Source organism: Cucumis melo, chromosome 2, assembly GCF_025177605.1.
Source record: "Cucumis melo cultivar AY chromosome 2, USDA_Cmelo_AY_1.0, whole genome shotgun sequence".
Lineage (NCBI taxonomy): Eukaryota > Viridiplantae > Streptophyta > Magnoliopsida > Cucurbitales > Cucurbitaceae > Cucumis > Cucumis melo.
In genome coordinates, this window is record NC_066858.1 from 1,013,948 (window position 1) to 1,036,375 (window position 22,428).

General features: G+C 33.8%; 3 protein-coding genes across 8 annotated transcripts; 1 reads left to right on the forward strand and 2 right to left on the reverse strand.

The window, feature by feature from the left end:
* Nucleotides 1-3,039, reverse strand: LOC103492199 (uncharacterized). The gene is made up of 2 exons (XM_008452475.3): nucleotides 2,747-3,039; nucleotides 1-1,121 (listed from the first exon to the last, which is right to left on the reverse strand). The coding sequence occupies exon 2, from the start codon at nucleotides 1,094-1,096 to the stop codon at nucleotides 101-103; it is 996 nt and encodes a 331-aa protein (XP_008450697.2). The 5' UTR covers nucleotides 1,097-1,121; nucleotides 2,747-3,039; the 3' UTR covers nucleotides 1-100.
* A 436-nt stretch (nucleotides 3,040-3,475) lies between these two features.
* On the forward strand, nucleotides 3,476-6,251 carry LOC103492198 (phosphoglycerate mutase-like protein AT74). 3 transcript variants are annotated; one of them, XM_008452473.3, is made up of 3 exons: nucleotides 3,476-4,230; nucleotides 5,453-5,946; nucleotides 6,042-6,251. In XM_008452473.3, exons 1-2 carry the CDS (start codon nucleotides 3,747-3,749, stop codon nucleotides 5,908-5,910), a joined length of 942 nt encoding a protein of 313 aa, XP_008450695.1. In that variant the 5' UTR covers nucleotides 3,476-3,746; the 3' UTR covers nucleotides 5,911-5,946; nucleotides 6,042-6,251. The 3 variants fall into 3 exon arrangements, with proteins under 3 accessions (XP_008450695.1, XP_008450694.1, XP_008450693.1); XM_008452472.3 differs by having other exon boundaries at nucleotides 3,477-4,230; nucleotides 6,048-6,251; XM_008452471.3 differs by having other exon boundaries at nucleotides 3,478-4,230; nucleotides 5,453-6,251.
* Nucleotides 6,252-7,885: 1,634 nt separating this feature from the next.
* Nucleotides 7,886-22,396, reverse strand: LOC103492197 (sugar transporter ERD6-like 5). 4 transcript variants are annotated; one of them, XM_008452469.3, is made up of 18 exons: nucleotides 14,741-15,001; nucleotides 13,929-13,991; nucleotides 13,113-13,202; nucleotides 12,908-12,967; nucleotides 12,356-12,421; nucleotides 12,184-12,249; nucleotides 11,720-11,795; nucleotides 11,568-11,632; nucleotides 11,167-11,259; nucleotides 11,004-11,084; nucleotides 10,590-10,674; nucleotides 10,168-10,211; nucleotides 10,017-10,079; nucleotides 9,874-9,933; nucleotides 9,719-9,772; nucleotides 8,814-8,873; nucleotides 8,232-8,346; nucleotides 7,886-8,137 (listed from the first exon to the last, which is right to left on the reverse strand). In XM_008452469.3, exons 1-18 carry the CDS (start codon nucleotides 14,900-14,902, stop codon nucleotides 8,007-8,009), a joined length of 1,434 nt encoding a protein of 477 aa, XP_008450691.3. In that variant the 5' UTR covers nucleotides 14,903-15,001; the 3' UTR covers nucleotides 7,886-8,006. The 4 variants fall into 4 exon arrangements, with proteins under 4 accessions (XP_008450691.3, XP_050937239.1, XP_008450689.3 ...); XM_051081282.1 differs by lacking the exons at nucleotides 9,874-9,933; nucleotides 10,017-10,079; nucleotides 10,168-10,211; ... (9 more) ...; nucleotides 13,929-13,991; nucleotides 14,741-15,001 and adding exons at nucleotides 17,544-17,603; nucleotides 17,686-17,748; nucleotides 17,833-17,876; ... (9 more) ...; nucleotides 20,899-20,961; nucleotides 21,953-22,318 and having other exon boundaries at nucleotides 7,961-8,137; XM_008452467.3 differs by lacking the exons at nucleotides 8,232-8,346; nucleotides 8,814-8,873; nucleotides 9,719-9,772; ... (12 more) ...; nucleotides 13,929-13,991; nucleotides 14,741-15,001 and adding exons at nucleotides 16,593-16,707; nucleotides 17,009-17,068; nucleotides 17,391-17,444; ... (12 more) ...; nucleotides 20,899-20,961; nucleotides 21,953-22,300 and having other exon boundaries at nucleotides 7,992-8,137.
* Between the last annotated feature and the right edge of the window lie 32 nt (nucleotides 22,397-22,428).

The following is a 22,428-nucleotide window of genomic DNA, read 5'->3' on the forward strand; positions in this document are numbered from 1 at the left end:
TTGTTGAGATTAATAAAATTTTGCATATAATTTCAATGATTCAATCTCAGTACACTTTGAGTTATGACAGGAAATCCAAAGCCATTGATGTCCATAGCAATCAATCATTGTCATCTCTCATTTGATGCTGAAATTCTTGATCTGCATTCTTCAAGAACTGATCCCAACCACTTCCCGAACTCATATCCAAATAATCAAATGGAACCGCTGTCTTCAAACCTGGCCTCACTGCCCTCCGGCTCTCCACAATTCTCAAATCAATCTCTTCCTTCTCTTCTTCTTCAAGTTCCTCCCAATCAAACAACAATGGAAGTGTAAACGCACCCCATGGATTGAAATCCACTATCTTAACACTTTCATTTCTCGTCACATACACATCGAACGTGTAATTCTCCAATTCGAAGTTTGCTTTCACATGGTCGATGAAGAATTCTCGTATGACTTCTCTCAACCTCTCCTTCTTCTCCACTACAGCAGGATAGAACGTTGTAACCTCGCGCTGAGAAATGCCAATCAGGTTCCTATTCTTCACGAAGCAACGAAATTCCATCTCTGGCCGAAGGGATGGGTACCACTTGCGTAGGGCGAGGAAGAATTTCGATGGCCTGGAGGAAGATTTGTCGGTGCAGGAATCATAGGCATGACAAAGATCGTGAACAAGAGAATCGGAGGAACGAAGTAGGAGAGCAATCTCACTAAAGGAAGAACACTTCAATGTTCCATTAGGGCTAATCCAGGCAGAGTCTTTAGGCGCGCTCCAGTTCAATTTAGGGAAGACGGAACCTCCGAGAGAGGAAATAGAGTGTTTAACATCGGATTCAAGGTCAGGGAAGGAAGGAGGGGAAGTGGGTTGGTCGGAATCGTCATCGGATTCTTGTTTCAACTGGAAATCCGGTTCGTCTACGGGATTAAAGACTCTGTTGGGAAGAGCATCATCGTTGGAGATGGAAAGTGGAAGGAGGAAAGGGGAAGAGTCATCAAGAAGGTAATGAACGAAGGATTCAGGAAGATGGTGAATTAAGGTTTTGATAGAGAAAGGTTTGAATTTGGGATACCATTCTTGAATTTGGCAGAGATTTACTTCTTCTACCTTCATTTGTTTTGTGAGTTGTTGGTGGCAGCTGCATTGGGAAAAATATGTGCTTGTTAACAAATAATAGCCAAGTTAAGACTATTTAAGTGTAACTTTGAAACTAAAACCAACTAAAAAGTCACCTACTAGAGTGTCTTAAATATCAAAACAACTTACAAAATGTTTAAGTATATCTTCCTAACTCAAAAAAAAAAAAAAAAAGAAACGAAATCTCTAAAAATGATCGATGTGTCTAAAAATGATCAATGTTGACACTTCAACTATCAACACAAGTTAAAAATGACTGTGACTTTCAAACTAAAAATCAAGTGCCTTAAATCTCAAAAATCCTTTCAAAATGCCTAAGTGTGCCTTCCAAACTCAAAACCGAACACAAAATATCCAAAAAAGTGTCTAAGTGGCCACTTAAACTCAAGAAAACAAGTTCAAAAGTGTTTAAGTGGCACTTAACTCTTAAAAAACAAGTTAAAAAGGGGTTTATGTAGCCTTTTAAATGTCAGAGCAAGTTAAAATGTGTCTAACTCAAGCACTTAACTCTCAAAACAAGTTAACACTACTCAAGTGTGACTTTCAAACTAAAAACCAACTACAAATATCTAAAAAGTGTCCAAGTAACACTTTAACTATCATAACAAGTTAAAATTACCTAAATATGACTAAAACTCAAGCCTACAAAATAGTAGGATAGCTACAACATATTACAACTAAAGCATACAATAAATATGAAACATATGCTTGATTGACTACCGTAGCCACAACATTCTACAATTAAAACATATAATAAGTACGAAATATGTGCATGATTGGGTACTGTAGCTACAGAATAGCCACAGAATAGCCACAACATATTACAACTCAAGCATATTATGAAATATATGCATGATTGACTATCTCAGCCGAAGGATATCGACACATAATATCAATGCCAACCTAAAAAGTTTCTTATAAGTGAAAGTATCAATACAACTCTAAAAACAAGTTAAAAAGTGTCTAGGTAACACTTTAAATCCTATTACAAGTTAAAACTCCCAAAATGTGACTTTCAAACTAAAAACATACTAAATCACCTAAAAATTGTCTTTAACCCTCAAGACAAGTTTCAAAATGTTTAAGTTCTGAACTTAAAACCAAACACAATATCTCTAAAAAGTGTCTAAATGACACTTTTAACTCTTAAAACAAATTAAAAAGTGACTAGGGTGTGACTTTCAAACTAAAAATCACCTAAAAGGTGTCATAACTCTCAAAACAACAACTTATGAATTATCAATTGTGACTTCCAAACTCAAAACCAACCAAAAAAATCTCTTAAAAGTGCCTAAAAGGATAAAAAGCCTAATTGAAACTGATTAATAAACAATCCCCCATTAATTTAAATATAAGTGAGTGAGATAAAGAGAGGCTACAAAGATTTCCAAAATGACTCAACCAGGATCAAAATATAACAAACTAAATCCAAAGTTTCCTACTCCTTTTTTAAAGAATCCATACATAGCATAATCATTGAAGTTCTCTCCATGAATGGAAGACACCAGTTAGAAACATGCATAAAAATGTTGAAATGAAGATTACACATCCTCCATTCGAAACCAAACTACAAAGATAAAGGAGATTTTTTTTAAAAGAAGCAAAGACAATGGAGATTGATACTACCTATTGCAATTCGAGGGCAAAAGGACTGGAGGCGCTAGGGACGACAAACGGCTGAAGGCCGGGCAGCACGACGGCGGACGTGACGAACCTTCCTGCGGGACTGAGTGTTTTAGCGTGGAGAAGGAGAACTTCCGCGAGAAAGAGATGGAGAAAATGGAAGAATTTTAAGAAAAGGGGGAAATGGGAGAAATCTAGGTTTTCTAAGGAAGGGGAAACGTCGGTTTTTAGAAAGGGAAAAAAAAGGTGAAAGAATAGAATTCTAAAAAAGTGTAAGCTTTTCATCAACTAAACAAATATTAATACTTAAGTACGTGACCATAACTTAAAATAAACGTACAAAATTTTATGCGAATAGAGTGATTATATATTATTCATACACTTTATTATAAAGTACATCATTTGGATGATAAGTATATCAATAATATTATTGATTATAGTTTTTTTTTTCTCTAAAGTTGATATTTCACTAATCATACTATGACGTAATTATGTTATACAACTGTATATTGAATGTCAAAATCTAAACCAGATCATCAAAATCAAATTAAACAACAATCGAACGGTCAAAATTTTTGTATATCAAGCAATGTACCAAATATAAATAGTTGATATATAGGATTGAAATAATAGTCGAAATAAATTCTAATGACGTCGTGTTTATATTATCAATTTCGAAGTTTCGAACCTTGATGCCCTCCGATAATAATAATAAAATAAATGTTTTGTTGTAAAACTTGCAACTTTGTTATAAAGAATGAATGGTATATAAATAAAGTTTGGAACTTTAGCGTTGTTCAAACCCCAAATCTTCGAACATCATCTTTGACGTCCGAAATCTTCATAATCGCTTCAGCCCACAGAATATTTTCATTCACACTGCCATTTCTCACAAAACCCAAATCCCCAAATTCCCATTTTCCAAATCTCATTTCACAATTTGAATCCTTTTTTGAAGAAACAACCAAAACCCATCAAACTTTTTATCCCAATTCGGAAACCGATGCGACCAAACATCGAAACCCATCAGAATCACACCCGTCGGAAGCCAATCTCCATTCTCCCGAAGCGCATAATATTGGTCCGTCACGGTGAATCTCAGGGTAATCTCAACTCTGCAACCTACACCACAACCCCTGATTACAAAGTCCCATTAACAGAAGAAGGTTTGATTCAGGCTCGAATTGCCGGTACTGAGCTTCGTAGATTGTTGTCCAATGATGGTACGAACCCTCATTGGCGAGTCTACTTCTATGTTTCGCCCTATGAGCGCACCCGATCCACACTCCGTGAGATCGGGCGTGCGTTTTCGAAGAAGAGGATTATTGGCGTCAGAGAAGAGTGTAGAATCAGAGAACAGGATTTTGGGAATTTTCAAGTGGAGGAGAGGATGAAGGTTGTGAAGGAAACGAGGGAGAGATTTGGGAGATTCTTCTACCGATTCCCTGAAGGAGAGTCAGCTGCTGATGTTTACGATCGCGTTTCCAGTGAGCTTCTCTGTTTTTCTTTGCTTTTCATTCTTACGTTTCTGATTTGCAATTGAGGATTTGTGTTTGATTCTTATGGATTGCTAGTTGAAAATTTTGTTTTTTGGTCTCTGATATCTCTGGTTTAGGGAATTTGGTCAATTATGATATCTTTTAGGTTGTTTTATGTTTATTTGACATTGTATTCTTATGTAGTTAGATGCCCTTTGAGAAATGGTGTAATGGATTGTTTGTGTAGAAGCTGACCTATGTTTGTTTGTTATGTGATTTAGCTTATCTTGGACTATGAGTTCAACATCCCATCATCTAAATCCGGGTTTATAGAACTCACCTTTTATGCCATACGCTAATGTCATATATTCGCATTTTCACGGGGATTTTGATGATATTGATGAAACTTTTCAATTTAAGGACTACGATAATTTTGGGCCATGTGTAGATGATTTCCTGCCTAGCAGGTTGATATTGTGTTAGTAAAGATGATTCTGGAATTAGTGAAGAGAGAAGATTATTGGTAGCCAAAAGGCACTATTAGGTTGTGTGTCCCTACTGTTTATTTTACCAAGGATTTTGTTGCTATTTAAAGAAAAAGGTGTGGAGCACTAGCTTTTTATCTGTATTCAACAATTCCAATATTTTATAGAATTAGTTGTAAAGAAATATATGAAGACAAGAAGATGGAGGCTGAGAACATTGGCTTTAGAGAATATAATATATGAAATGTTTCTTCGATATTGGAGAATTGGGATTTTCTACTATTGAAGTGGAAAGCTTTTCTTTTCAATGGATCATCAAAAGTTCATTCTAATAACTTCATATTATACTGAAAAAGTAGATAGAGTAGCAGTTGGAAAAAAGAAAAAAAAAACAAATGAAAACTGCTTTTCGCCAGAAAGAGAACATTGACAAAAATGGCCAATCAGAATGTGGCCGACGCTTTTATAATTTTTAACGGCCATGTTTAATAGTTTCTCCAATTAAAATGGTAGATGATTGAGCACCAGGTATTAGTTTAGAAGTCTTCTTTATGATTAGGGGATCGACTTCTTATCATGTAATGATGTAACAACATCGATGTTGCTTGTCATTTGTGTCTTAAACTTCATTTGTTTCAATAGCTTAGCATGTTTAGGCTCAAGAAGTGTTCAACTGTTTATGTACATGAGATGAATAATAGCATACTAAAATAACTATTTTGAGGAACATATTGGTTTTTTTTCAGGCTTTCTCGAGTCCTTATGGAGGGATATAGACATGAACAGGCTCCGCCACAACCCTTCCCAAGATCTCAACCTCATAATCATATCTCATGGGCTAACGTCTCGTGTCTTTCTCACGAAATGGTTCAAGTGGACAGTCGAGCAATTCGAGTACCTGAACAATCCTGAAAACTGCGAATGCCGGGTGATGCAATTGGGAGAAGGTGGGGAATACAGCTTAGCCATTCATCACACGGAGGAAGAAATGCTGGAATGGGGGCTTTCTGGTGAGATGATAGCTGACCAGAAATGGAGAGCAAGTGCTCATAAAGGTCAATGGAATGAAAGATGCCCCTGGTATCTTCATGCTTTCTTTGATAACCTAGCTGACACAGACTGCGACGATAGCTCTGATGAACCGTGTCAGGATCAGGACGAACTAGTTGAATCTTGTCCACGTGTAGCTGTCACAGAGGAATGAATAACAATTACACTTTACATTCTTTGAATTTGATAGGTTGATTGCTGTCATCTCTGCTTATAGTGTTTTTGATTTTGCTGTATTATTTGGGGTTTTCAGGAAAATGTTCATTCTTTCCTAAATTGTTTAAGATACAGGGATCTGATCTGATGGGTCGAAAGCAGGACCGGGATCGGGATCGAGACTGGGGCCACATTGAAAAAATTAGTGATCAGCGTAGTTATAGCTCACGGTTTGTTAATTGAAATGTGGATTATGAGGTTCACTTAGCATGGAACCACATTATCATTTTCTATTATTAAATATTAAATACAAGTGTGAAGAGATTCAAGCATTTTCTATATTGGTTATTTTCAGTAGTTGGAAAAAGATGGGTAGATTTTAAACAACCATCTGAAAATAGTGTTACTTTTTTCTTCACAAGTTAACAAATAAATGAATAGCTAAATAAAACTTAACTTTCTCTTAGCACAAACTTATTTGGACGATGCTTTGAAAGCAGAACATCCATGGTGTGTCTCGTTCTCTCCAAGGACTTTTGATGACGGTATTGACAGTGTTGTTGAAAGCAGAACATCCATGGAGTATATCAAGCTTTGATTGTTTGTCTTGAAGTTTTTTTTATCACTATAAGAGATTCATCAAAATAGTAAACCATCAAGCATCCTATTACACCCAATCTTCTCTCGAGTCCTAATCTCAAAAGGAAAACAAGTTTCAATTAATGCAACACGATAATCGACACCATTAGAGGTCTTAGTAACATGTAATATATTATAGACTAATTTTGAAAAATCAAAATTTTTTTTAATTGATAATTGAACCGTTAATAGAAGTGAAACTACAACCAACGATTCAGATTTTCTCATTGCAACATAACCTAAGATATATTGTAAGGTAATGAACTAAGTTTCTGTTTGAGGATTCAAACATAGGGATACCCTTAAATAGGGAAGAAAGTTCCCCTTCATGCATAAGCAACCTTGCTCAACACTTGGCACCGGTTGCTTTTATTTATATCTTAAGTTAGCATACTTTGTGTATGATTGACTATTAAAAAAGATTATTTCTTGCCTCGTTATTCATATTAACTTTTTCCATTACTCTTTCATATAGTAATTACTAACTCAACTCAACTCAACGTAACTCAAAATTATGTATCAAATGCTTCATTAGAATCATGATTTGTAGACGCATATATAGGTACTAACCACGATCAAAACTTGACCTAGTTGAGCAATTTGTGGGTGCATATTCCTCTAGTGTTTACTATTTTGATTTCACACTTAGGTTACTTTAGTCGCAAGCTAGTTTGTAGAATTGGATTTGTTTTATGTTCACGTTGGAGATTCAATACTTGGAATACTCTCCACTTTGTTACTTGGCAGAAAATGTGCACTTGCATTAGGTGGAAAGACCATCGTCAAAGGCCAAGGATAGAATCTAGTCAAAATCAAATAATATATGTTGAGACAAATGTAATACACTAAGTTAGAAATAGACCAAATCAGAGTTGAGTATTGTGATTTTATTGGATGTTACATATAGTTTATGTTTGTTATAACAATGCATTAGTAGTCAATTTGTTTGGTTTAGGGATATGTGATATGATGCCAAGTTTGGTAGCTTTAGGCCTTACATGACATACTTTCAAGATATTAACTATTTGTACAAAAACTCTTTCAAGATATTAAACATTATTTTACTCATTTGTGTTGTTATGTTTATGAATAGATTGTAGTAATGTGATTCTAATTTGATAGACATAATTCCTAAAAATTCATCAACTATAAGTTACATTTTTGTGGTAAAATCAAAACCGATCGATGGTCGCACTAAACCGAAAAACCAATTTGGATTCGATCGATTGGCACTCAAATTGGATTTGAGTTGCAGAATGTTCATAAACCATAAAACTAGACTTAGAAACATATTACATTTTCATATCAGTACTACACCACGAACTATCACTGAAAAGTAACATCCACTATGTGAATCAAAGTTTGTATTATTGATATCATTTTCCCAAATTCAAGCTAAAAGAACACAAACAAGTAATGAGCTCAAATGAATTACTTTAGTGAAACAACAAAATTTCAACTTTTGGTAGATAGGGGGTTCATTGCAGCTTGAATTTCTTCCAAAGTTCTACCCTTAGTTTCAGGTACAAATTTTGCAACAAACAAAACTGTGAAGCCACAAATGCTTGAGAATATGAAAAAGATACCTTCAAAAGTTAATAGAAACAATCAAATTAATATTCCATAGATCATTCAGATAGATAATTCAAAAGGTGAAAATTTTGGTTTCTGTTATTTTACCTGTTGAGCTCCAATTTAAAAGAAAGTTGAAACTGTAGGAGACAATCCAAGAACCTAGCCAACTCACTAAAGTAACCAAGCTGCCAGCCAATCCCTTCATGTTTATGGGAAATATCTTGACAAATAGAAATCGCAATGAATCAAGTCAATAAACAACAAATTTTGAAACATAAATTTGCATAGACATGTCCGGTTTGGTTATCATTTCGTATTTAAAAAGTTGAGCCTATTTTCTTTCAACTTCTTAGAATAGATGTGCATTTTTAAAGTATAAGAGTTGAATTTTTTGCCAAATTCTAACGACGAAAACAATTTGTTAAGAACTACTTTTTTAGTTTTTAAAATTTGGTTTGATTTTTAAAAACATTGGTAAAAAGTAGATAAGAAAACTAGAAATCTAGAGGTGGAAGAAGTGTATGTAGGCTTAATCTTCGAAAACTAAAAACCAAGAACCAAATGATTACCGATTAGGAAATAGTTTTTCAAATTATAATTGAGCAAACGTATGGCAGCCTTCGTGTTGTAACTCTATATCAAATGTTCTGCTATCATCATGATGTAAAAAGCTTTGAATGTTTATACCTCTGACATTATGACCCAAGGAATTGCTCCCATGCCTAAGGAGAATGATCCCACGAATGTCTGTAGAAATAAGAAAGTCCAAGAGATAAATTACCAAAGGACTCCAATCTTAAAGAATAAGAGAAAGGAAAGTTAAACCAGATTCAATGAGGTCACTATCAGCCACTTATGTATTTACTTGTACCAAACGAACTGGGCTATCATTTAAATGAATGTGAATTAGAAAAGATGACAAATGACCAATGAAAATGAATCGATTGCAAGCTAACTATGAGGATATGAGAGTACTAATAAGAGAAATATTGGTAATACTTGTAGGATAGTGGATAACAGTAGCGTAACACCCAGACTTAGAATTTAGAACACGAATTTGGCACTTCATGGTCCTGGTATTCCCCTGCATCCCTAAGACCTGATAATGTCATCATTACTTGTCTTGAACAGTTGTAAGAGTGAAGATTATCCTTACTAACCACCTCGGGCCTTTTCAACATGTTTTTTTTTCACTTACAAGCTTCTTTACGGAATTTCACTCTTCATAGGACTGCTCCTAATTAGGCAGCTTAACCTAGGAATTCCAACAAATGGGCCACTAGAAAGGAAGGTGTATATCTATGTCATAGTTTTCATTCTTTTTAAGTCTTTCTTAAATATACTTTCATACCCTTGAGATTCCTCTCATTCAGATGTAATCTCAGTTGATCCATGTACCTCTTCTGAACTCAGACATTACAAGTAGAGCGTAAAGGGGCACTTTGGATCTAAAACAATGTAGTTAAGGTTTTTGGAGGGATTCATTTTGGTGGTTTATCCATTTTTTGGTTTATCAATAGCTAAATATACTCTGTTATGGAGACAAAAGAAAAAAAGGATACTCGAATTATGTTTGTGTTGATCTACATTACCAATACACCAAAAAATGCCAACATGGGAGAGCCAGCTAGCCATAGTTGGAGATCCTGCATATTGAAAATCAGGTTTCTGTTAGAATATGATGATGAATCATGAAATCTTCCATGGTCACTGGACTCACAATTGCAGATAGTAGCTAGAAGTAAACCTTTAAGAGAAACGACAATGCGACACTGAAACAACCCAAACAAGTTCCTGATGCAGAAATCTGTTTGAATTCAAAGTTTCCATTAGCTCGTTTGTGTTACTTCATGTCATTCTAAACAATGTGGATTTTGTATCATCGCATACCATCAAAAGCGGTCTTCGTCCTGATATATCCATCAAAACTACACCAAGAGAAGTCATCAGTATCTGAAAGATCATTAGAGGCAAAATATAAGCTAGAGGAGGGTGTTTTTGCAATCACATTTGAAAAATGTGTATGAAGTGATAGAAAAACCTGGATAATAGCCAATGCTATAGTCCCGATATTCCCCGAAAATCCTGTCAGAATCTAGAGAATTACGTTTCTTTCAAGAAACCTTGCGTTTTACCAACAAAACGGTTTAGACCTTGTTTGGTAATCATTTTGAATCTTGAAAAGTTAGCTTATTTTTCTCTTAATTTCTTACATGATTTGCATCAATCGTAAGAAAGAGAGTTGAATTCTTAAACAAATTCCAAAAACACAAAGAAGTTTATAAAAACTATTTTTTTCGGTTTTCAAAACTTGACAACATGGGTAAAAGGTAGTAAAAACTATTTTTTTCGGTTTTCAAAACTTGATTACAAGGATGAAAGAGGTGTTCATAGGCTCAATTTTCAAAAACTAAAACCCAAACGGTTAACGAACGGGATGTATATGTTTGAATTTTCGCATACCAGCTGTAGTGAATAAAGATTTTACATAGAATCCTATGCCGTTAACCCCTCCAAATTGCTGAAGAGCCATAAGGCCAACTCCTGCCTGACACAATAGATCAAAGTCACCATATAAACAAAGGACAAAGAGATACTCAGATGCTAGAAACTCAATGATTTAAGGCTATGTTTACAAGTGATTCTAGAAAATAGTTAAGATCACTCTTTTCATTTTCAAAGTCACCCTTCAACATGTTTTTAATAAAATCAAATTTGACAATATGGAAAAGTGCATTTAAAATTGTATAATTAAATATTAGTTTATTTATCCGTGATTAAAGTCCTGTTTAAAGTGATTCTGGACATGGAAAAAGCGATTTTAATAATTTCAGAATCCCTTCCAAACATGCAATAAGATGAAATTCGAAGGCTCACAATGAGAGAACGTGCATATTGCCTTTCGAATAGGTCAAGAACACTCGGCTCAGGGAGCTGTTTAAGAAGTTCCGTGTATTCCTATAAGGTTAGGAAACACATATGAAGCCTTTGTTTGATAAGGAAAAAACAAACAAGAACAACAAAGAAAAATGAAAAATACTTGAATCTCTAAAATTTCTGCAGAAACATCTTTACTCGCCCCCCTAAGACGTTGGAGAGCAACTTCACAATCAAACTGTCGATCGTTCTTTGCCTACATACAACAGAGATTCTTGATTAAAGTTATTGATAGATTCACATATAAGTATTTTAGTGTCAGTTTCATAACCATTTCATTATTGTTAGCTTTCTGATCTAAAGAAATAAATTTGTTTCATCTATTATTTACTACTCTTTACAAAACAAAGCACCTTTTTGTCTACAATATGAGGAGTCAGGGAATTGAACTTCTGATTTCAAAGTAAAAGTACAGACACTGTACTTTTGATATAATAAACTTTTTCATGTCTTTTCGAACAAATTTAAGTAAAAGAACCAATAATGAATTTGAGAGTGACATACCAGCCATCTAGGCGACTCCGGAATGAAGGGAAGTCCTACAAGTTGTATTAGACATGGAACTGATCCTGTAACATAATCAGGATAGCGAGAAATCACTTCCCATTAAACTATCTTCATCTTAAGTTTCAAAATCATGTAAGTAGAAATGCTACCAATTAGAGCAAGAGCCCTCCAGTTCACAAAAGCTCCAATCAGCCATGTGAGTGAAATACCAAAACATATCATCAACTGTACAATCAACATAATAAGGTATTAAAGATATCGAAAATGTTGTAGACATTTCTTTTAGAGATAGTTGCAAATATAGCAATCAAGCCTAAAGTATTGGTAGGCAAAATTTAGATTCAGTTCTTGAAGTCTTTAGTGATGACCATATTAATGATAGAAGTCAATCAATTATAGACCATATCACTAGTAGAAGTCTATCAACGATAGATTCTATTATTGATAGATTTTGCTATATTTAGAGTTCTTTAAAAATGTTGCCATATACGAAGTTATCATCCCTACAAGTGCTACCCAATGTAATTTTTACACAAACATCACACTAGAAGATGAGCGGATATGACAATTTTTTTGCCAATGACAGAGAAATTCATGATGGTTTTTCTTTTACCTGATGGACTGTTGTAAATGCTCCTCGTAGTTCCTTCGGTGTTATTTCTGCTATAAAGACAGGAACCTGCCAGAATCATACTTTAGCTAATTTTCTCTAAATATGTGGACCTCTTTCTACTAGTGAGCGCTAACTGTAAATGAACAAGAGATGGAATTCTTGCAACATATACCACAAAAGAGATAACTCCCATTCCGAATCCAACTAGCATTCGTCCTATATCCAACCACCAAGCAGTCTATCAACAGTCAGCACCAATTTATAAGTCAAGTCAGGACGAAAGTTTCAATCGACATGTCAATATATCCATAAATCGAAGAGCTCGATTTCAATATCAAATATCCAATGATTATCTTTTAGAATGCTCGTGAAACATAAAAAATGTCATCTACTCAGTCTGATATGAATATGAATACAATAGACAATATCCATAACTTAGTACTGGATTAGAAACAACTTAATAATTAATCTAAACTGAATTTATACAAAAAAAATTGACTTACAGAAATCTTTGTTGGAATTGATATTTTACTGATATATCGCTGCTCGACATTGATATTTCTTGTTTATCAAAACTATTAATAGTAAGAGTTTGATGCACACTTCAACAAAACGTGCTAAACAAATAGTGAATCAGTTTTTGTATGGTTGTGATATTTTGAAGACTTAAGATAGTCTTGAAAGTACAACTATCTGAGTCAGTTGAAATAAAATTCAAACTGACCTTAGAGAATGCTATAAAAAACCACCCCAAGAGGCAAAAGATCTCTGCAAAGCCCATTGTCTGCTCAAAATACAAGAAAAAACAGATCAAAGAAGTTTACTGAAAAACTCTATTACTAAAAATGACTTTAAATGGGAATCTCTTTTCAGTAAAAAAGCAAAAAGAAAGATAAGGAGAAAATGGGAATGGGATGGAATAAACTTACACCTCTTCTACCAATATAATCTGCCAGTTTTCCACTCACAATAGCACCAATCATTGCTCCAATTGTCAATATTGAACCAAAGACTGAATACTGTACAATCATCAAATGATAATTGAAAATCAGATACGCAATAAACGAAGTGACATTAATTGAATCACTAGACAAGATATGTGACTTCATAATTTTAGAACTCAAGGACGCAGTTGTGCAACCTTTAGAACAAATTTGTTCAAGTAAGGTCGTGATATGTGAATTCATTACTTGAATAACAATTATTGACCAGCTGATATGATGGTTTTCAGGAGGAACCTTAAGATTTGAAACTGCAAAATTGTTCAAGATTGTTAAAATCAGTGTTGGATACATTAAATAGATTAAACTACAACGGATGTTTTCAAATATTTGAAGTTGTGTCTAAAACATCTTATGAACTTTCAAAACGTCTGATAGGCCTTTAAACATGCAATTTTGTCTTTAAAACTGATTAGTGTTTGAACTTACAGTTATGTGTCTAGTGGATCCTTATTAGACATTTTAAAAATTGTATACAGATAGGGTCTAATACGTCTGTCTAATAGGTTGAAAATCTATAGAATACAAAATTAAAAGACCAAAGACAAGCCGTAAAAGGCACTTTAAGTGCGGAAGAACCTATTAAGACGCCAAGTTTTAAGTTTAGAGACCTATTCATCACAACCTTCAAGACATTTATTTGATCTATTAATATAAAATTCCACTCTAATTGATTGTTTGATTCATACAATTTTACTTAATCATAAATTAAAGCAGCAACAACAACAATTTGGTTTCATTCACCTCTGAGACAGTGAGAGCCAGCTCGGTCATGATTCCAGATTGAGAAGGTGATGAGTATCCAATCTGAGGAGAGAGAAAAAAAAAAAAAACATCACAAACCATTATTTCCAAATGGTTAAAAATTATGGAAGAATTTGGAGTCACTTCTTATCTAAGCATTTGTTAGGTGCTCTTCTTAAAAGAGTTTTGAATCTTCTTACTGCTTTTGAATTATCACAAACCACTTTTAATTACCTAACAAAACACTGCAAAGTTTCCCAAGTGTTTTCAACAAGATCAGCCTCATCAACAGGTTTATGTCCGAAGGTCGTCCCAAGCCTAGCTCATGCTTGAAAAGTTAATCTTTGACCAAAGAATATGGGATCATTATATTGAAAATCGGCCTGGGAGTGAACTGATTAATGGTGATAGACTCTACTATTGATAGACGATTGCTAATAGACTTATTTGATAGTCTCTATTGCTAGTAAACTCATCACTCTTATAGTTTTTCATATAGGATGAAGGTTAAAATATGCCATATACATTTTTAAATAATTAAATAATTAATATTCAATGGTCGCCCATTCCAAGCTCAACTAAACCTTTGATGGTTTCCCCAATCCAAGCTCAAACAATGAGCTATGAACTGATCTCGACCTTCACTTTTCAGGGCCGAGCCACCTAACGATGAGGGTGACCACAGGCTAAAAGCAAATGTTCAAATCCAAGACACCAAACAATGCAGTTACAACGATTGTGCATTAATAAAAAAAAAAGGCTATGGTAATGAAAAATGACAGCAACAGCAGAGGTGAACGTAGAGCACTTACGGCTGTACCGAAAACGTATGAGCCAGAAACCGCAACCAAAGTGGTGAAAACAATGGCAAAGGTAGTGGAGGCAGGTCCGGTGTCGGAGTCGCCATGTGTTTCATGATTGTGGGATTGAATTAGAGGAGAGAACTCGGCCTTGTCGTCGCTGTGCTGGTACATGTTGGAGGAGAAAAAAATGAGAATGATGAGAAGCAATGAATGAAAAATGGAGTATAGAATGATTGAATAGGGAGGGAGTGAGTGAGTTAGTTAAGGAAGTATCCTATTATGAAGGAGATCTTTCATTGTCTTGCCGTTATAACTGTCTTCGCCAACACGTACACAACCTTTTCATACTAAAAACACAAACCATAATTTTATTACTTTCATTTTCTAAACTTTTGATATATATATATATATATATATATATATATATATATAGATATATAACGAAGCTTTTAAACTCTTCTTCTATCTCGAGATTTCTTGCGTTATTCTCTTACCAATGTTTTTAAAAATCAAGTTAAATGTAAAAATTTAAGATACGGTTTGGATTTTAGTTTTTGAAAATTGAACATATGAATAGTTCTTCATATACCTTTGTGTTTCTTGCTATCAATGTTTTAAGAAACCAAGCTAATTTTTTAAAATTGAAAATGGTTATGAACAACTTGTTTTTATTTTTTAAGTTTAGCTAAAAGAATTCAACTTTTGGACTTAAGAAAGTGGCAAATTATTATAAGAAATTGAGAGAATATGCTTAATTTTAGAAACAAAATGGTTACAAAATAAGATCTAAATTATTTAGACTATAAATTTGTTTTCCTAAATATTAGTGGATTCCATGTTAATCTTAGTGGTTCTTATTCTATTTTTGAAAGTATATAAATTGATAAAAGTATACAAACGGATAAATGAAAAGGATATGAAGTTTTCGTAGGACCGATAATTTTCTTTTGTGCATATTACTCCCATTCAACGTTTGACAAGATATTTGATATTATAGCTATATTACGTAGTATTAGATATTTACTCGTGCAAAATACGCTTATTCGTGTAGTTCATTGAATTGTTTAATCACAATTTACTAGTAAAAATGAGTATACCTCAACTCTCATAATATTTGTATTATCAACTTTAGGATCCATAAATTCAATTTTCCCGGTAAAATAAAAAACACAAACAAACCGATTGTCAAAAAGCTTCATATCAATATATCAAGTATATCACTATATATGGACACTAGTAATAAGAAGGCACACCAATGACATATCGTTGTTCAATATACATCATTGACACACACAAGTGTATCATATCGATGCATTGTTTGGACTCCATATTCATCAACAGTGTATCGTACTTTTTGCTTTCTTAGTGTTGGTTAGTCATATCTGATAATTTAAACGCCACTAGCAGGAAGTTTAAAAGAGAAGAAAAATGTTGATTCAGTTTAGTTTACTATTTGGCCATGTTCATAATGCATAAGAATAGACAATAAAAAAAAAAATATTACAATTCCTTATCATTACAGCATGTGGAAAGTAACATTCAATCTGTGAATCAAAGTTCGGTGTAGTCATCATTTCCTAGATTCAAACTAAAATAATACAATGATGGTTCTTATGAATACTTGTAGTAAACAACAAATGTTCAACTTTGGGTAGATAAAGGGTTCATTGCAGCTTGAATTTCTTCCAAAGTCCTACCCTTGGTTTCAGGTACAAACTTTGCAACAAACAAAACTGTGAACCCACATATGCTTGAGAATATGAAAAAGATACCTTCCAAAGTTAACAGAAAAGCCAAATTACTCATCCATTCACAATCAATACAAGAAATTCAAAAGGTGAGGAATGTGGCTTGTTTTTACCTGTAGAGCTCCAATTGAAAAGAAAGTTGAAACTGTATGAGACAATCCAAGAACCTAGCCAACTCACTAAAGTAACCAAGCTGCCAGCCAATCCCTTCATGTTTATAGGAAATATCTAAACAAATAGAAATTGCAATGAATCAAGTCAATGAACAACACATTCTGTAATAGAATTTGTTTTAAAAGTTTGATTCGAACTAATCGTTTCTATCTAAACCTTTCATTTTTCAAGGACAACAAAGCTTCAATAGTCTGAATCAAGCTTGTGACAACTACGACTTTGAAATCACTATTGTGAAGCTAGGCAAAGAAAAGTACTATCCAACTTCAAAACATGTTTTAACTCAAAAACCAATATAATGTTTGTTGTCATTAGGTAAAAAGGGTCATTCCTAATGAAGTTTCTAAATTCATACCTCTGACATTATGACCCAAGGAATTGCTCCCATGCCCAGCGAGAAAGATCCCGAAAACACCTGTTTGTAGAAATAACCAAATCCAAGAAAAATTACCAAAAGAACCCAAATTGAAGGTTAATCAGTATCAATGACCCATAAGCCAGTTAGAATTTTACTTGTCCAAAATAACTAGGCTCGCATTTAAGTTGATGTGGATAAACGAATAGTTGACAAATGACCAATGACAACAAATCTACTGAAAGCTTCTAAAGAAATATTGTGCTTTTCCAAGGTCAATTCTTTTTCTTTTTTTAATAGGAAACAATTTCATTGATTGAATGAAATATCCAACATATTCAAAAGTATGTTTTTCCATAGTCAATTCATAATTCAACATTACCAGTACACCAGCAAGTGCCATCGTGGGAGAGCCAGAACGCCATAGTTGGAGATCCTGCATATTCAAGATCAGTACTCTTTTAGAATATGAAGAAGAATCATGAAAGCTTGCATGCCAACCGGATTCTATTGCAGATAAGAGATCGAGGTAAACCTTAAAGAGGAACGATAATGCCAAACATAAAGAACCCAAGCAAGTTCCTGCTGCAGAAATCTGTTTGAATTCAAAGTTTTCATTAGCTTGTTTGTGACTTCACCTCAGTATAAACATCATGCACTTGCATTTCATTGTATACCATCAAAAGCGGCCGTCGTCCTGATACATCCATCAAAACTACACCAAGAGCAGTCATTGGTATCTGTAAAAATATTGGAAACAATGAGAAAAAAAAGAGGGTTTTTGCAGTCACATTTGGGGAACGTGTATAATTTGATAGAAAAACCTGAACAGCAGCCAATGCTATAGTTCCAATATTCCCTGAAAACCCTGTCAGAATACAGAGAATTTTCTTCTTTTAACCAGTTAAATCTTGACTTATTATAAGAACACGTTAATGTTCAGATTTTTGCATACCAGCTGAAGTGAATAAAGAAGTTACATAGAATGCAATGCCATTAACACCTCCAAATTGTTGCAGTACCATAAGACCGAGTCCTACCTGGCAAAAATTGGCAAATAGCTCAAAGTCACCATATAGACGAAGGATGAAGACTTGTGTTTTTATTAAAATCTCCATGATTAAGCTTAAAATTGAAGACTCACAATGAGAGAACGTGCATATTGCCTTTGGAATAAATCAAGAACACTTGGTTCAGGGAGCTGTTTAAGCAATTCTGTGTATTCCTAAAAGGTTAGGAATCAAACACATATGAAGCCATTGTTTAATAAAAAGAAGGAAAAAGAAAAACTAGAACAAAACAGGAAAATGAAAAATATACTTGAATCTCTAACACTTCTGCAGAAATATCTTTATTCATCCCTCTTAGCCGTTGAAGAGCATCTTCACAATCTAACCCTTGGCCGTTCTTTGTCTACAAACAATACTATTTTTTTTTATTAGATTTATGAGGTAGATTGCTATTAGAATAGTTTAGAGTCAATTACCAAACCATTTTGTTAATTGTTCGTTTTCCGACCTGAAAAATAAACTTGTTTACAAAAAGATTACTTTTTACAAAACCAAACACCTCTAAAAATCAAAGCCTTGTTTTTACAAGTAGAAAAAGAAAAGTATAAAACTTACTAGTATGCAACCTTGTCTTTGAAAAAGTAAAACGAACAAAAAGAAAAAAAAACAGAAAACAAAAGTATTATCATATGGGACCTAATATTCACTTTTGATGTCTCTTCAAACAAGTATAAGTCTAACAGAACACGCTATGAATTTGACAGTGACATACCAGCCATCTAGGAGACTCTGGAGTGAAAGGAAGACCTACAAGTTGTATTACAGACGGAATCGCTCCTGCGGACAATCAAGACAGTGAGAAAATATTTCCCTTAAACCATCTTCATCTTAAGTGTCAAACTCGTGTAAGTAGAAACGTTACCAATTAGAGCAAGAGTCCTCCAGTTCACAAAAGCTCCAATCAGCCATGTCAGTGAAACACCAAAACATATCATCAACTGTACAATCAACATTATAAGGATATTATATATTATTGAGAATGTTGTGGGCATTCTTTTATTTGTTTGATTTTTCCTCTTTTTACAAGTGAAGTAATTTTGTACTCTGGATGCAGAACTTCAAACTAGATTTTGCTAGATGTCTCCCAATGAAAATTAGGTCAGTGATTTCAATTCTTCCCATACCCCCAAACCAATGAAATCAAGTATACTAATAATCACAGATGTTTACCATGATATAAAGTAAGGTCATTATTAGAGGAACACTGGGAAATGAGTGTTTATCTCTATATTTTATCATATTTCAATAAATAATCAATAAACAAATTGTGTACCTTGTAATTAAAAATGACCAAAAATATGCCAAACAGTCCAATATACACTTGAAGCTCATCAAATAAATTTTCATACAATGGATCTTGCCTCCTTATTAGTAATTACTTGCAGAGCTGAAGGAGATAGTTGTACAAACTATAAAAAGATGTTTAGTTTGGTCATGGTAATCTTGCCTTCCTGTAATAACTATCCATCCCCTTCTACCCCAAGTCAATGTTACTATGAAAGGCATGTATGTGTGTTGATGCTCTATATATGAATATTCAGCCGACAATTTTGTTTCAAACATTACAACAGAATATTTACGTGGTAAGTAACTCTTCTTCAATGACATAGAAATTTATGATCATTTGCACTTTACCTGATGAACTGTTGTAAATGCTCCTCGAAGTTCCTTGGGTGTTATTTCTGCTATAAACACAGGAACCTGCTTCATTAGGTAGTACATAAGCTTTTCTATTTATATGCCAACATTTGAGCTACTGTAAATAAATAGAGTTGAATTATTGCAACATATACCACATAAGAGATAACTCCCATTCCGAATCCTACTAGTAGCCGTCCTATATCCAACCACCAAACAGCCTATAAGTAGTCAGCACCAAGTTACATGTGAGGTTATTCATTCAAAGTAACAATAATAGAGAAAAACTCTGTCCATAAAATGAAAGGAAAGGAGAGGGAGGGAAGGAAAACTCGTATTTATTTGTTTCATTGAACTTCAGAAAGTCTTAATTTTTTAACAATGTTACATGCATTTGAATTTTTAATTTTGTTATCGAATTTGTAGAAAAACAATTCAGCTTCATTCATTAGCTTAACTTACTTTGTACGACTGTGTCAAGAAGCACTTTTATCAGAACTTAATAGCATGATTTTAATGCTTGCATACTCAAGTGCTAAGTATATAATGAATCACTTTGTAGATGGTTTCAATATCTTGAAGAGTAGAGACTTGAAAGTCTAGATTTTTCAATCAGATGAAAGAAAATTCAAAGAGACCTTAGAGAATGCTATAAGAAACCACCCCAAGAGGCAAAAGATCTCTGCAAAGCCCATGGTCTGCTCACAAAACAAAGGAAAAAGATCAAAGAAGTCTATTGAGAGCTTGAAATTGCCAAAAATGACTTTAAGAAAAAAATAAGAATGACTAAACTTACACCTCTTCTACCAATATAATCTGCCAGTTTTCCACTCACAATAGCACCAATCATAGCTCCAACCGTCAATATTGAACCAAAGACTGAATACTGTACGACGAAATAACAATTTGAGAACTAGATAGAGAATGAACAAACTTATACTTGTCGAATCATTAAGTAAGATATATGAACTTACATCTTATTCTAACACCTGTTGACGAACTCATTTGAAACACCTACTACTCTAATTGCTAACAACGTGCCATTTTTTTTTATTATGAAAAACATGAATAAAAACTGTACCATTTTACTTAATAGAGAATCAAGCACCAATTACAAAACAGGAATAAAGAACATATCACATCAGAAATGAAAGACAAAAAACATTTGTAATTTTCATTCACCTCCGATACAGTAAGATCCAGGTCGGTCATGATGCCAGCCTCAGAAGGTGATGAATATCCAATCTGAGAAAAAGCATCAAAAAGCATTATGTTCAACACAGAACTATGGGTGCATTTGGAGTCACTTCTTCTCAAAGCACTCTTGGAAGAAGAGCTTTTCTGGAAACCATTTTAATTATTTTTAGAATGTAGAATTATCAGAAACCACTTTATCTACCCATACATAATAAAAAATTTTAAAAGTGTTTTCAATACCATCCCAAACTTACTTTTAACATTTGGGGCATTTGGCCCAGAGTTGGGTTAATAAGTGTGAGACCAATATATTGGAGTTAGTAAGTTGGCGTTTCGGGTTGCGTTCCTCAATAATTATGAAAAGTTGATTAAAAAGGTAAAAAAGAATTTATTGGTAAATGCAAAAAGTATAAAAGAATGAGAAGATGGAGTTGCTCAAGTGTCACACTTGTTAGTAAAAAAGTTGGGATGTTTACACCAAGCCACCAAATTGAAGACAAGCACTTGTAACTAATTGAAGACAAGCACTTGTAACTAATGACGGCCTCTTACTAAGAATTTAATATCTTATGAGTTTTTTTTACTCTCAATATTGTATGTCAAGCAAGTTGTTCCATGATATTAGACAATGTGCACCTAAACTAAATAAAAAATTAATAAGTTTCATTATAGCGTCTCTCCCAACATAAAAGCAATCTTTTTTCTTTTTCCGACAAAACACAACAAAAGTATTCCTTCTAAAAACAATTTAAATTAATTTTACTATATTTAGAATTTTCAAATTCAACCTTCAATCTCTCACTCAATATGAAAATACCATATAAGTTTTGACAAGTATATACAATTTTAATGAGTGGAAAGCACTTTTACATCCAAAACTCATACCAAACATACCCTAAACATTCAAATCGAAAGTACCTAACAACTTCCAAACAATTCATTTCATAACATCATCACATTAAGTTCACAACAGCTAGCAAATTGAATTGAAGTTTGCCTCTACAAAGCCTTTTATGAAGGAAAAAAAATGAACACTTACAGCAGTGCCAAAGACGTATGAGCCAGATACAGCAACCAAAGTGCTGAAAATGAGGGAGAAAGTAGCGGAGCCAGTAGCCCGGCCGCCGCCGTGGAACTCATGATTATGGGTTTCGATTAAAGGACGCAACTCGCCTGTCTCCTCACTCTGTTTGACCATTTTTGGATGAGAAGAGTAGAGAGATGGGAAGTTTATGAAGACGACGAATCTCTGATTAGCATCGGTGGTAGTTGAAAAATTTTGGGACTACGATTAACAAATTTGGAATTTTGCAACTAAAAAAATTATGATTTGGATTTATGTTAAAAGTAAAAAAAATGGAAAGATTATGTTATTAGGTGTCATATCAATCATGATTGAGATATCTCCGACGGATAGATTCGAAAACTCTCTGAAATTTATTTAAGGTCAAAATTGCTTCAACAATCTAATCGAAGCTTTGTTGTTGAGATTTGAGATTTTCCATGATTTTAGAT